The sequence below is a fragment of the Strigops habroptila genome, chromosome 11 (genome assembly GCF_004027225.2).
Source record: "Strigops habroptila isolate Jane chromosome 11, bStrHab1.2.pri, whole genome shotgun sequence".
Lineage (NCBI taxonomy): Eukaryota > Metazoa > Chordata > Aves > Psittaciformes > Psittacidae > Strigops > Strigops habroptila.
In genome coordinates this window covers 29,808,112-29,823,239 of record NC_046360.1, presented here as the reverse complement: position 1 = coordinate 29,823,239, position 15,128 = coordinate 29,808,112, and the positions used below count along the sequence as shown (strand labels likewise).

Here is a 15,128-nt window from a genome sequence, read left to right as displayed (position 1 = left end):
GATCTATACCTGAGTTTAGAGAGCTTTTTTTGATAATTTAATTCTCTCTTTTTCATTCAGCATGCCCTTAAGCAATATTCTAAGCTTCCACGGGTTCCAAATGCCCACATTATATTTAGGGTCAACATGCTGTGGACTTCTATTAAGAAGAAAGAACAAGATGGTGTGGAAATTTGAGGGGAGCTCACGCAGAACCCTTTCAAAAGCTGCAGCACGAAACGTGCTTATAACTTGAGCTCTTCAGTCTATTTATCAGTGAAGAGGCAGAAACTGTATGTCCGTAATACTAGAAACAACACTGCTTGCTTTGTGTGCAACACTTACATTTTGATCCCATCCAACCTATTTCCTTTTTTGTTTGCGGGAAGGACTTTAGTACACAATTTAGTGTAAAAACACCCTTTGTTTTGTTCTCTGGCTCATCCCCCTGCTTCCCCTCCTCCCTGCCGCAGCTTACACTGTAGCGCTGGTATGAAATCAGGCAAATAAATTTATGAGAGGAAAAAATGCAGCGATAACCAAGTCCGCCTGCTTTCATTTACATTTTCCTCTTAAGGTTGTTATTATTCCCTTTTGACCAAGCTGCGGGATCTATGTTTTAGCACAGGCACGATGCTGCTTTGTAAGATACCATTAAGAGATATGGACAAAGGGCTTGGAAAGTTTTCTAGGAGTATAAACTTAAAAAGCTGACTCTGCTGTAGCTGTACTCACTGCCCCGTTGGGTTCACTCTCCTCAAATACTTTAATGTGCTTACGTGTCCTGGCAGGAACTTGAACAGCCAATTCTTAGTCACTGTCTGAAACAGTTTTCTTCTAGAAAATCAACTCCTAAGTGTATGTAGCTGCACAGTACATCTTGTTTGCAGGGCTGAACTCTTCCATTCATGACAATGAAAATATTCTGTTTAACCTACGTGCTTGTCAAGAGTTCAGCGTTCGCTGTAAGTGCTTGCAGGAAGTTTCCTGCAAGTAGCTATTGGCTTAGGTTTATCCTTCTGAAGTGGGCATAAGTTTAAAAACTGCCCACCAGCAAATGAGGAATTGAAGGCTGTGTTCAGTTAATGATTTTATTTACTGGCTATTTGTGGGAGTTTCCTGTGAGCTGTCTGTGAGTGGTGGTGAACGAACAGGGCACACAGGGTAGGGACAACTGCACGCTGACAAGAAAGCCAGACCAGCAATACACTGAACCCTTTCAGCCCAGAGACTCAGTCTTGTGGAAAAACTAGACCCCATCACGCACCAGCAGACCACATGAAATGTTTCTTCATTTATTCATTCACTCAGTTTTAAAGCCATCCTTGCCTCAGCAGCAGATCTTTCTCAGTACACGTTATTGACAGGGAAAGGTATGCCAAGTGCCTGCCAGAGCATCCTTTCTTGCCCTTCCTGTGTGGCTGCTGTAGTTTCTCTGTGCTGATTTGACTTTTCAGAGGCTGCACTGTTAAGAGAGCTACCAAGTTAACTGTGCTGAAATCTCTCTTAGCCACCTCACGTGAGCTGGAAGTGGCTCTGCCAAAGCAGCACACTGCCTGTAGGGTGAACAGGGAACCCGCAGTGAATTGTGGATTTTGTTTGTACATAAACAGGTTTGCTAAAAAGTTTCATTGTTCTTATGTGTAACCTGGGAAGAAGCCCACGTAATAGAAAAACAGCCTATAATTTGTAGCACATGAGTGTGCTTTGGGAAAAATCAATCAAATGCACTAAGACATGTTCTCAACTCCTAAACTAATGATCCTTCCTGTGAGCAGCATGAAACACTGGGCAAGTCCCAGGTGGCATAAATCCTCAAGGTTTCAGTGGAGCTGTGACAGTTTGTACTACTTCAACAGTACCCTAATTGTGCTTAAAACTCTTTAAGGCAGCAAGCGGTCAGCATTTCAAGGGTCTCCTTCTTTCTAAGCATTCCTGAAGCTAAACAAACAAGTTTACCAGTTAGTGAGAAGAGAATGCCATGTTTAATTTGTCATCTTGCAGAGCTGATGTGCTCTGAAAATCTAATTTTGTCTTAAGAAACGCCAAGCAGCTGCGTAGAGGCTGCTTTCATGGCTGGGAGCTGAACCAACTTCTGTTAAGAGAGGAAATTAGGACCATTTTGTTACCCTGACAAAAATGAAATCTATGAGAACAGTAATTCCTTTGCATAAAAATCAATAGTTTCAGCATGTTCTTAACATGGCAATTTGCTAGGGAACATCTTAACAGCAATTCAGTAAATTACTAGTGCTGCATTAAATCAGCTGCTTGCTTTGAATGTGTAAGTACAGAACTGCATGAAAAACGTGTAGTCAAACCAGAGCAAATCTCATTATATCATTACTTCCTCACTTCTAAAGTAATTGTGAAAGATCTGAAAACAGCTATAGGTAAGAAGCACTGGTTTACACAGAACAGTTACAAACAGATCCAAGATCCAAGTCTTCAACCCTAACCTGACAAGAATGTCCAGAAGCTATTTCTCTGGATACCTCAGATCTCCCATTTGGAAAGTCTGGATAGTAGTATTAATCAGTAAGGGGGAATTATTAAGCAGTTAACAGCCATAACATGATCTTCATAGTCCCATGGAAACGCTGAATATCATTATTATTTAACAGATTCTGTGAAACAAAATACAAGGGAAAAAGGCTATTTCTCTCTATTAGTGCTACATGCTGCTTTGAAGCCTGAGTAGCACAGACCATGCAACATTCATCTTAATGTATGTCATTTAGCAGTAGAAACATGTACTTCACCGTGGCATTACTTAAGTCAGAGATATACAAAGGGCTAAAAAACTCTTTTTACAGAAACTTCAAGACAATTCTTAAACCTGATTAACTTTACATTTAACCTTCTAAAACATGTAGAACAGGAAATCCAAACCCTATAAGGAAAATATGTTTAAAAATTATCTCTGACATAATTCAAAGTTTATCTCTGCATCCATTTGTCAGGGGATAGAGTTCGCAAGTAAATATGAATATAATAATGCATTTGCTAGCAGCTATAAATATTACTGTATGTGTGTGTCTGTATTTTACACTGCCTGATCCCTGCTTGGTAATTAGAAATGTTGTGACAATTCTGAAAATGAGAAATGATGCTCTTTTGTATGTGCTCCAAAACACATCCACCAGAAGGCCCACAGCAAAGAAACATTTTCCAAAAGGAAATCAAATAATTCATGTTTTACTTCATTGTAAATTCTCTGTGATGGATGCTGGAATTAATTTGGGAGATGTTATGCTCAGCAGCTTATATTGGAATGTATTCTTTGAAAGAGTACTTAAAATCCTGCTAGTGATACATAAAACCTTAGCATTGAATGAACAAGTCAAAGCAGCTCTAGATAGGTAGCAAAATTCAGTTCTAGACAGTTACCTTCTTTACCATATTTCATGCTTTTGAAAGCAAATGTGACCTGCTACAATGCTCAACTCTAAGCCAAGTTCCATCTGAATTCTCCAGCTGTGTCCTGCCAGTTACAGCTAAATCTGTAACTGATTTTTCAGCCAAACTGCCAAATCGAAACTTTGGCAGCATAAAGGTTATTAACAAAATCTGCCTCTAGAAGGACACTGTCACTGGATGTTACCTCATTCCCATCTAGATAACCTACAGGATATTTCAAGTACCTAAGATAACTGCATATTAGCATGATAAAGCTCACTCAGATGTCTTGATGCAGGAGGTGTCCCCTTTCTTCCTTAACCCAGACTAGGGTTAGACATAGCGCACTAAATATAAATCGCACAGAATACGGAACAAAACAGTTGCTTTCAGGAGCTGATGTCCACACTGCACTTATTTTGAGGGCTCTGTATTAGAGCACTCAAGTGTAGTTCTGTGAACTGGATGCCTGCAGTGGCTGGGCTGCATTAAATGAGTTCATTTTATCTGGAAAAAAAACCCAGTGAGTGTGATTGGGGATTACATTCCCATTACTCCAATGGGAATCGAACTGCATTAGCTGGGCACCATTCAGAGACTTGCTTCAACAGGACACGCCTAATCCAAACTCAGATGCTGATGTGGAGGCACCCAAAGTCAACTCTTGGCAAACTATGTGCCAAATTTTCATCACTCTTACGTATATATTTAGAGGTTAGAAGAGTGAATATGAAAATGAGTTTGTGGTCAGCACAGCAAGAGTTGTCAACACACGGTTTGCTGCTACCCTTGGTGTGTTATAAGTACAACTAATTGCTCTAGTGTCTTCATTCTGGGGTTTCCTCTTACATGAAAATGTAATGTGAACTGTAGAGAGGACCGCGCACAAACACGCAGCATCCAGCATCATGGTATTTAGTCGCTTAGTCTGGCCTGTGCTAACGTTGCCAAATGCTAAACTTGTGGAGAAATGGAGCAGTAAGGAGGGAGTAAAAAAAGTGGGGGGAAAAGACCAAGTAAAAGCAGTAAGGAGCGAGGTCCCTTGCACCAGCGAGCAGACGCTGCAGAGCCCATGGAAGTTAGCTGCCCTGTGCCGTTAGTGAGGGTGACTTCTACAGACCAATGCCGTATGAGCCACAGTGCCTACACTCAAGGAGACTGAACCAAGCTTGCAGAGAGAGACCAGGACATTTCCTAACTTTGGAGTATTTGATTTGCCAAAGTTTTGGTTTTCATGAAGTTGTTTGGTTTATGTGACTATGTACCACTTCAGAAACGGATGTCAGCTTTTCAAATATGCTTTGTGGAAATGCATGCTTATGGGAAAATGTTCAGTTCAAACAAAACTGCACCGTTCTCACAAAATTGTCCAGACCTTTTCCCAGTTATGTTACATCATATAAAAAGTTTAAGCAACTCTGGATCATTTCACAGCTCAGCTTCTTATCTTTTCATAGTTCTGCTACTGTGGCTCCATTCTTTCCCATATGAAGAAACTTCATTATTATTTTATATTCTTACTAAATTGTGAATACAATTTACCGTAATAGTACAGAAAATAGCAAATACACACTGTCCCCTGCCAACAGAAAATCCTTAACAGCTGTTTATTGCTCATTTGCAAAACATAAGAGCAATGGAATTCCATTACTTAGAGAAACTGGCTGTTCCATGATATCCTTGGCAACAAACACCGCACTTATCTTTTTGAACAATAGACTCTTAAAGTTTCTCCAGCTTACAAAAATAAGACAGTGAAAAATACTTTTTCTTAACTGTAAAATGCTAAACAATGGGAACTGACTCACAATCAGCTGCCTTTTGTTTCACTAAAACAAACCTTTTTGTCTCTCTCTTCCCCCCAAAAAGAAATCTACTCACTGCAAACTGCGAGAAACATTTCAAGCAACCATCTCTTTCACAGGAAGGACTTTTTATTGAGGTCAAGACTTTGGCAAAATGAGAAGAAATTCAGACTGCAATATGAGCAATGCGAGAACTTACAAAACAACATCTAGGGAGTTCAGACAGGTTTGTAATAAACCATACAGAAAATGCAGAGCACAATGTTTTCTAGCTGTTCAAACCTTGGTCTTAAATACCAAGAAAAATAAAATCCTGGTTTACACCACAGATATTTCACATATGGTTTTAACTAAATAACTTAGAAGTTTCCAATAGCTTTAAAGAGAAATATCTACGGCATACCAGATAGATGCTAGCTCCTCAAAGTCAGGACATGCACATACCATCCATAATCTGGTTTCTATATTTAGGTAAGAACTATACCTAAAGCCATGAAGGTCAGCACTGAATCAAGTCAAGCATATTTTAACAGACGTGTCTTCTAGACAGTGTTTACCACGGTACATTTCTCCTAAACCCACACTAAACATCATGCCATTTGAAGACCTGCGATGGAACTTGCACTATTAAAAGACAGTGTATTCACATACCTCTATAATCCTGTCATGAATCTGTAGCCCTCCTTCCTTAGCTGCAGGCCCCGTGTCAACTATTTTTGATACAAAAATTCCTTCGCTAGATGAACCATCTTGATTGTCCTTGAAGGATGAGAAGAAAAATATATCATTGTACCTTGAACTAACTCTAATTTGCCCTCAGCTAAAACCTGTCCATGTCACAACAGTGCATGTGATTTGAAAGAAATACTTATGTTTTTATATGGAATTACTTGGTGCTAATGAGAACACCTGATACTCCCATTTTGAAAGCGTAAACAACCAGGAATGGACTTCCATTAGCTACATTAGTTGCATGATAATGGTTTTCCTCTCACTTAGGCCAGCTCAGTAGTACTTGTCATTACAATTATTCTTAATGTAAAATCCAGTGAGATGGCAGCCTGCTTGCACAGCAAACATAGACAACAGTGCATTTTTGGTTTTAGTTGCACAGCTTTTCCTCTGGAGGCTTAAAAATAAAGCCATGAAAAGCAACATATATGAAAATACCTAGTGAGATACTTTCATACTCCTGTATTTTGTGTCACCAGCTTCTACCAGTGCAGACAATGTTTCAGAAAACTGAAAAACTCTTAACTATAAATAAAGAATAACTTTCAAGTGAATTCACTAGGAATAAATCATGATTAATGTCAGATTTCCAAGCGGCCAAGAAGTAGTTCTGAATACTTTCTAAATTACTAGGACAAGGTATAATCCATTCCTTGATCTAATTAAAGTCATATGCAGGAGCTCCAGCCAACAAGCATCCAGAAAAAATACATTAGTGAGTGTATGGTGCAGGAAACATCTGTTGAAATCATAGAATTCAAAAGTAGGTTGTTTCAGTTACATCCCTTCACCTGCACAGAGGGCTGCTTAATCTCTGGTGCAAAGGAGAGCAAATAACGTTTTCTTAATGACCTGTAAAGGGCCTAAAGCTGTGGGCCCTGAACTCATGCAACACCTTCAAAGCAGTAATGGTCTGAGAAAGAGATACCACGGGTTTCATCATTTTGGGAGTGATGCTGCACCAATGTTAGTGTCACTGTGATGATGTGCAAGAATCCACACATTGTGAGAGAAAAGACAGTGTAGTTAATAGACATCCGATACAAATCTGAATACAAGATCTGCTCTGAAGGAATCCCAAGAGAACCAAATGCTTGTCAGTAGCATTTTTCCTCTCAGTGTTGACCTACATGCTTTTCCCAACTGGAAAGGGCAAACATATTTTAACAATTAACATACCACGCACGGTCGGCCACCAATAATATTAAATCCAAGAGAGCCAGAGTCACGATGAAGGATGAGAGTCAGTGCTTTAGTTTCTTCACCCTACAAAGAACAGATAAACATATTCAAAACATGTGTGCTTTGGTAGACAGGACAGCTAAAACTTCTACCCAGGTTTGTTGGGTTGATTTCTTGTATGTTTCCCCATGTAGTTTAGAGAAGAACATTCAGAACAACCTTGCAGGAGCAAAGTCAGCAGCTCCCAGCCACCCCACTGTTCTCCAGCAGCGCTTCTCTCTGAAACCCACCCTCTAAGATTTATGTGTATGTTTTATTGAGATCTACAGCGAGACACTTAACAGCAACAGAAGAGTTTTATGGGTAATACTGGTTCCTGCAACTACTTGACCTAGTCATATGTGATGTGTTATGTAAAATACTCCACGTTTCCAGTAGTCAAATTCTTGACTTTTCCAATGCTGGAGGGTGACTGAATCTTAGGACTGCATTTTTATGTTGCTTCTCTCTAGTGCTCACTACATGGCATTGCTTAAACAGTATCAAACATAGTGTTATACAACTGAAATTCCCTGCGGAGTTTTAGAAAACAGCATTAACCAAAACTGCTACAAATTCTGCAAAAGGCCTGTAGTGCCAATTGCTATTCGCAGCGCCTGCCATGAAGAGGTTTTTTCCTTTGGAATTTTAATAGTAGCAAACCAGAAATTCTCCATCATTGAAAATCTTTATGTTAGTTCCCTAAAATGTGAAATTCTGCAGTGAACGGTTCTGACTGGACAAAAAATGTACAACAAAGATAGATTGGATGGACCTATAGTATTCAGAGGACTTGTGCAAACGTGCTATTATCCTGTCCTCTTACCTCAGCCTGTTCCTAACTACAAACTCACACAAAATGTCCTTTATGACACAGTGATGTTACTTAAGCCTGTTAACCTTCACTAAGACAGAAAGGATGTGTACTGTTAAAGACAACTAAATCCTCACAATGTACTAACTATAATCGCAATCAAGTAGCTGTTCTTTACAGCACAACACTACAAAACTATACAAGACACAACAGCAGAACGCTACAAAAAGCCATCTCAATAACAACTACAGGGTATGTTGTGCATCTACGGATACATACAAACCTTGCTTCCTCCAAGATCTTTTTCTTTGTTTTATCCAAAGGGTGAAAAAGTTATGAACACAAAAAAGTCTGAGGAAGTTATCTTACAAGTCTGGTTTTCATAACCAATTAATGACAAAAATTACAACAGTTACATTGTAATTCGATGCAGATGGTTTTAGTTTGTGCATTTTTCTTCTAACATGTCAATTTGAAGTTGTCAATCACATATTAATGTCTATTAAACTCATAAAAAATGTCAAAGTAATCCTGGATTACTGAATTACTCCTACAGATTTCGGATGGTAACAAAGCCCACTTCCCTGCCAGTGTAAACTGGCAGAGCTCCACCGACCGCATGCTCAGAGCCCCACCACAGGGAGCTGCACAGCATAGTCCACCTGGAAACCTGGTTTACAGTTTTCATGTCAGTTTATGATCACTATCTTTCCTGCAGGTTGGGTAATAAATAGACTTGGACCTGATAGAGAGAAACATGAATGAAGTCCGACTGATTTTATTTGAATTTGCCTATAGTTGACATCAGTAAGAATTGGGTACCCAGAAGTAGATCGAAAAATGAAATAAAGGCCATTTCCCTACAAGTCTTCAGACCCAGACCTCAGACAGGATTTCAAGGAACAAATTTCCAGTCCTGTGAGACCACTTTCAGGGCCTGATGATTCAGGATTTGAAAGACAAGGACATGCTATTGCCACTGTGTGCATCCCCTATTATGCCTTAAGAAGGCAAATCAAATAGAACAATCAAGAAACAGTTATAACATTGCTCTCAAGACACTTTCAGTAATACAAGTTGCATGTTTTCATTAAAACTACATGACTATGATATGATGCTTTTTATACCTAGCAGAACACGTATTAAAGCAGGTGGGTTTGAACGAGTCAGAAGTTGTGTGTGTGTGGGAAACTAAAGCAGCTTTTAGAGGGTAGTCCTGAAAAACATCCACGAGGGTTTTAAAGAAACTTTCCAGCCAGTTCAGATGGATCTGTGCACTGTCTCCATCTTCCTGGCGGCAGCAGTCATGTCATAGAGCACATGTGCCACTGCAGAGCACTAATCCCCCTGCCTGTGCTGAACTGCTCCAGCACCAGGGAGGCAGCAGCACATTGCTTTAACACTTGGTTACTTTTGCAGATTTATATCTTGAGTCTTAATAATTTCTTTAACAACCTCCTTCGCTTCATGAGGAGGCCACGATGCAAATGGTTTTTCCAGGGCTCTGCCTTTCTTTTCCCCTCTAACATGTCTCGCGTTCCAGCGAAACAATCATTAAACAGTGAGGTAACTGTGGAAATGCAGTGGCCAGCATCCAGCCCTGCCCCGTCATCTGCTTCGGCAGCAGACCTGATGGTTGCTGGCATGTTGTATTCCCACAGCTGAACAGAACTCTTACACATAATTCTTGAAATTACTGTACTTCCCAGATGAGTAATGTGGAGCTAATAGACTGCCTTTCCCTTTAGATATTGGAAATCTCTAATTTCTTTGGTAGTGCTGGGGCTAAGAAGGTCTGTCATCATTACAGGAGGCACTTCACCTCCTCATTTACCAGCAAAAGGGCTGCCAGCACGAGCCCAGTGGATCCTGCTTGGGGGTAGTCTGAGAGAAAAATATCATCTTGTTACAGAGAACTTCATCTGGCTTTTATAGAATTAAAACTTGTTACTACTTCCACAGAGGTATTAAACCAGAGGTCCTAAATACCACATCGTAAACTGGTCCCTGTATGTCTGATACATTTACTGAAAGTTCAGCCCTGCTTTTGGTTGTCAGGGCAGCAGAAGGGCTTCCACTGGTGGCTGCAGCTAGCACTGAGAACTGCTTCCGATCCTCCCTGACTTTTCTTCCCAAAGGACTTTGACGGCTGTGTACATAAAGGAACGACCAGATCAGCTTATCAATAGGTGTGAACAGTGGTATGTTTCGGCAAGGATTAAGCATTGTTTGACTAGCATGAGGTTTTTCTTGACTATTTAGACTTTGATGTTTCAGGACTGACGTGTCTGATCAAAGGAAATACTAATTTCGAGTAAGACACACCACCTTCCCTACCACTCCCTCCTGAAGCTTGTCCACAATAAACCTCACCTCACTAAGGAATAAATAGTCACTCTCTGAATAAGTCTTCAGATTTGGCTTGTGGAATAAGCACAGATCAGATATCCAGTAAATACACAGTGAAGTTAAAGTCCTCCCTCAGTGGCAAAGGAGACAAATGGAAAACACAACTGGAGTCACTTGAGGCACATCTGTCTGTTTAAGGGACTTACAAAGCTGTGAGATATTTACACTGTGTATAAAATACATATTTTATGTATATTTTCTCTCAATACAGTTCTGGCAGTGCTAGAAAACTTACTTCAGAAATGGGGATTGAAGCACAGGACAGCTGTGTGCTTCAACTCGTATCACAAGGGAAGTCTATGCTAAGGCAAACCCAGACCTGGGTCCCCAAAGCTGCTGAAAAAGTCTGTCTCACCCAAAAGACCATATATTTGGGTCTTTCATGAATGGCCTACTGTCCCTCAACACTGTATTTTGCCTTTAACCAAGCATTTGAACAGAACTATATGTGGGTGTTTCTCCTGTTTTGAACAATGTCATCTGTTTTATTCTAGATTGGTTCTACATCTGTAGTAACAAGCAACCACCAGGCAGGGAAGTCACACAATCCTTTTTCTTCATCTGCTGAGGAGCCAGAACATCCTACAGTAAGTTTTGCAATCACACCTAACCTACAAACCCAGTTTGTTACTGCTAGATGTACTTGAGTTTTAACACAGCCTGAACCATCACATCGTGTAACAAAATTCATGAGATATGAATAATGATCATAATTAATGGTAGCAAAGGTGCTGCCTGCTTTGAATACGCAATTGCTTCTGAAATTGAAATTGACATTAGTTATTCCACATTACCATATGTGTAATCCATGTATTCAGGGACCTAATCCTTGGGCAAGTATGCATGCCCTGCCGAGTGTTACAATCTGCACCGCGCAGTGCAGAGTCCATGCTAGAAAATAACCCCAAAGTTGGAAGCATGCCACAACCCCAAATTGGGAAAGCATCCCCTGCACTAGGTGATTACCATGCTGCTTTTATAAAAACCTCTTTAGTGCACAAAGATGCAAGTTTCCTGATTGTACTTCTTTGGGAGCTGGGCAGAGCAGAGCTGTTGGTATTGGAAAGTTGCCCAAAATGCTGTGAAAGACATGTAATTGATTGACCACTAGACCACAAGTCTGTGGTGACATGACACCTTCCAGCTTTCTTCAGATTCGGCGCTGCTTCAGAAAACTGCATAACAGGCTTTTGTAATAGGGCTGAAAACGAGCACAGTTGTCTCAGCCAGCTGTATCCATACATTTGATAAAAAGTATTGCTGCAAACTGTGCCGTGCACATTTACAACTATTGGAAGTAGTACCTTTCAGGCTAATAGCAGCTCACTACGCTTTAGAGAGCTAAATAATGCAAAACCAGCATTATCAACACCAGCCACAAAGAAACGAAGGTGGGGAAGTGTGGGAATAAACGTGTGCTGTTTAGGAGCAGATCAGAGACGAGGAGGTCGAGGTCTAGTGAGATATTTCCGACAGCAGGGCTGTTTGTAAGGCTTTCCTATCAGCGGCAATGCGAGAGGGAGCAGAGGCAGCTGCGTGCTAAGCTGCGGGAGCAGAAGGCTCTGCAGCATGCCATTGTGAAGTACAGGGGCTGCAGGAGAAGCAGGGTTCACAACTGACATGAACGTGAACCCCTCGTTTCTTTGAACAGCTTTACTAAGATTTTAACTAGCACTACGTCCAGATTGCCAGAAGTGGAACCACTACATTCAGTACTGAAATACTCTTTCTGGTTTGAGTTAGCAAAACATGATGGGTTGTTTTGCCCTGAATTTTTGAAAACAAAAACAAGGGAAAAAGAAGAGACTCTAACACGAAGTTTTGTTTCCTTTACACAGCTTCTAGAGTCTTAACATTACCAAAGGTGTGACTACAGATGTTTGACAGTTTTGACCAGTTAAATACTGCTGTGTCTGTGGTAGCACATTCCAGGTCACGGGAAGGACTCTGAATGTCTTCATTTAGAAGATAATTGGCTTCTAGGGCTTCCCTCGCTGGGGAGCCTCATTCCAATTAAAACATAGGGATTGTTGTAGCTCTGGCTTTTGATTCTGGTCATTTTACAAATGGTCTCATTCTGAGGGGCTAAATAAAAGCTCCTAAACTGAGCTTTTAAAGGACCCAGTGCTACTCTGGAAAAAACCCATTCAAGTATGCAGCTGAGGTCTTGTATTTGGACACGGATGTTACAAAGATGATGGCTTCAGATCATGAAACAGCTGCTGGCAAGGTGTCTGAGCTGCCTAATGGTTAATCCTAAACACTGCATTTTGTAGGAAGCCGTATTGTGGGATGCGAGGTGAGCTAGGGGTCTGGAAATCATTGGGTCACAACAGCCTCTTCCAATTCACTCTGCTTTGTGTTACTCTTGGGAGTCTATTTCTGGTTTAATACCATTTCCAGCCCTGGAAATTCCATTTTTGCTGTTCAAAGTTTTCTTCGGGGAGAGAACCAAGACAAAAAAACCCAAGAGTAATACCGTGAAAAGATGTATTTTGATGTGTGAGCTGCCATCTGGGGTCCAGATAGTGATGATGGTCACATTAGCAAACATACACATATGGAAACCGGTACATTTCGGCTACTACACCCCACACAGACGTTTAAGGGCGCGGGGCCGGGCGGCTCCTCGGCACCTCTCCCGCGCACCGACAGCGGGTTCCGGTCACCCCTCTCGGGGCCGAGAGCGCCGTGGAGCCTCTCTTCCTTAGGGACACACGCCGGGAGGCGCCCCGAGGTGCTCGCCCTGCGAGTGGGGAACCTTCCCGCGGGCCCCCCCTTACCTTGCCGGGCGAGGCGGCGCGGGCGCGGGCCAGGGCGTCGAGGCGGGCGCTGTACTGCGTAAAGCGCTTCTGGTATCGCAGCGCCGTCACCTGCAGCTCCAGCTGCGCCGCCGCCAGTCGCGACAGGAGCGACTGCTCCCGCTTGCCGGCGCGCAGCGCCTCCTTCTTCAGCGCCTTCTCCAGCGCCGCCGCCCGCGCCTGCAGCGCGGCTCCGTGGGCTCGCAGGGCGCGCAGGCAGCCGTGCCCGCCGGCCCGGCGCTCGCCGTGGGTGAGCATCAAGCCGCAGCCCTGGTCGCAGAGGCCGGCGGGCCGCGCCTCGCAGCGCTCCCGCATGTGCGCCTCCACGTCGCGGAGGTTGAGCACCTGGCGGCAGCCGCGGTTGCGGCACTTGGCCGGGGAGAAGTCGCAGGTCTCGGCGTGCTCGCCCAAGTGCTGGAGCGGCACCACCGCCTCGCAGCCCCGCGCGTGGTTGTCGCACTTGATGTCCAGCTTGAGGATGAGGCTCTTGAGCGGCAGGACGTGGTTGAGCTCCTTGGTGGAGATGCGCTGGCAGTTGACGGGGCAGCTGCCCTGCTGCACCACCCAGGGCAGCACGCAGCCGGCGCAGAAGACGTGGCCGCAGGGGGTGGTCAGCGGGTCCTCCAGAACTTTGTTGCACAGGTTGCATTTGAAGTCGGGATCCACGTCCCCGCTGAAGCGATCCAGCTCGAACCCCATCCTCCTTCCGCTTCGCCAAAAACAAGCGGAAAAGAGAAAAAGAAAAGAATAATAAAAAAAGCCCAACCAAAGTAACCCAAGTGCGGACCCGGGACGGGAGAAGGCGCAAACAGTAATAAATAAGTATCCGCGGGGTACCGCGGGAAGGAGCCCGGCTCTCCGCCCGGCCCCGCCGCCGCCGCGGGCTGCTCTCCCCGCCGCCCCTGCGCACAGCGCTGCCGCCCGCCCCGGCCCGGCCCCGCCCACCCTGGGGGTCCCCCTGTGAGGGACAAGGGGGAGAAGAGGGCGGGGAGCGGGCTGGGCTCCGGCCTGTCACCCCCGGCCTCTGGCTGCGGTGGCAGGTAACCGGGAGCCCCGGGCACGGGGCGTGCCTGAGGGGACGCGAGTCCTCCCGGCCGGGCCCGGGGGGAGAGGAGGGGAGCGGGAAGCCGAGGGGAGGGCGGGCGGTGGGTGAGGAGGAGGAGGGCCGGGTGTGAGGTGAGGAAGGAGGAGCGTAGTCTGTCCGCTCGTGTACCGCGCAGCCGGGGACAGCGGGGTGCTCGGGAGGGGTGTGGGGCGGCGCGGCCGGGTCACGCCGAAGCGGGGACTCTGAAGGGGCGGGAGGAGGAGGAGGAGGCTCCGCTCCAGGACACTCCAGGAGTGCTCGGGCTGCCGGGAGACCGGGCTGGGTGTTCTGCTCCTCAGCGGGGCATCCTCACCCGGCCAGTGAGAGGAGGTGCGGACAGGACGGTCTGCCCGCGCTGCCGCTGTCCTTAGGGGAAAGGGAAACCGTTTTGTGTGTGCATCGCCTGTTAATGTCCCGTTAATGCCACGTGGATGTAAGTGTGGGTGACCAGAAAACGTTACCACTTCTGATACTGTTCCTGCGGCGAGATGATTTAAAAGCACTCCAGAATATGCTATAAAAAGCTAGCCAGACCACACCTGAAGTACCAGACATAGCATTAGGCAAAACCAATTTCTCTTACAAGGCAGATATTCGAGCACTGAAAAAAAAAAGGCAATAAAAGCGAACAGCTTTGTTCATTGTGGATGGTAGAGCAGAACTCTCACATGCACTAAAGCCGCACACCAGCTCAGTTGCTCTTTTAATAATGTGTGGCAAAAAAAGCCCAACGAGAAACTTTAGTTTCAAATGACCTTTAGTATATGCTATTATATCATGGTAAAATGATTCTCTGAGCGTCTGGGATGATTATTTGTCTGTTAGTGACCTTTAGAAGGCAATGGACTAGTGCTTACACAACTGTGTTCCCAATTCAGTCTCGG

General features: G+C 44.1%; 1 protein-coding gene across 1 annotated transcript in view; it reads right to left on the bottom strand.

Annotated features, from left to right (window-relative positions):
- PDZRN3 (PDZ domain containing ring finger 3) overlaps positions 1–14,254 on the bottom strand; it is a 143,446-nt gene extending 129,192 nt beyond the window's left edge. Inside the window, exons 1-3 of the mRNA XM_030500299.1 lie at positions 13,143–14,254; positions 7,095–7,181; positions 5,835–5,942 (exon numbers count right to left, since the gene is read on the bottom strand). Of these exons, the coding sequence (XP_030356159.1) occupies positions 5,835–5,942; positions 7,095–7,181; positions 13,143–13,859 (912 nt within the window). The 5' untranslated portion in view covers positions 13,860–14,254. The remainder of the gene's footprint in view (positions 1–5,834; positions 5,943–7,094; positions 7,182–13,142) is intronic.
- Positions 14,255–15,128: the final 874 nt, after the last annotated feature.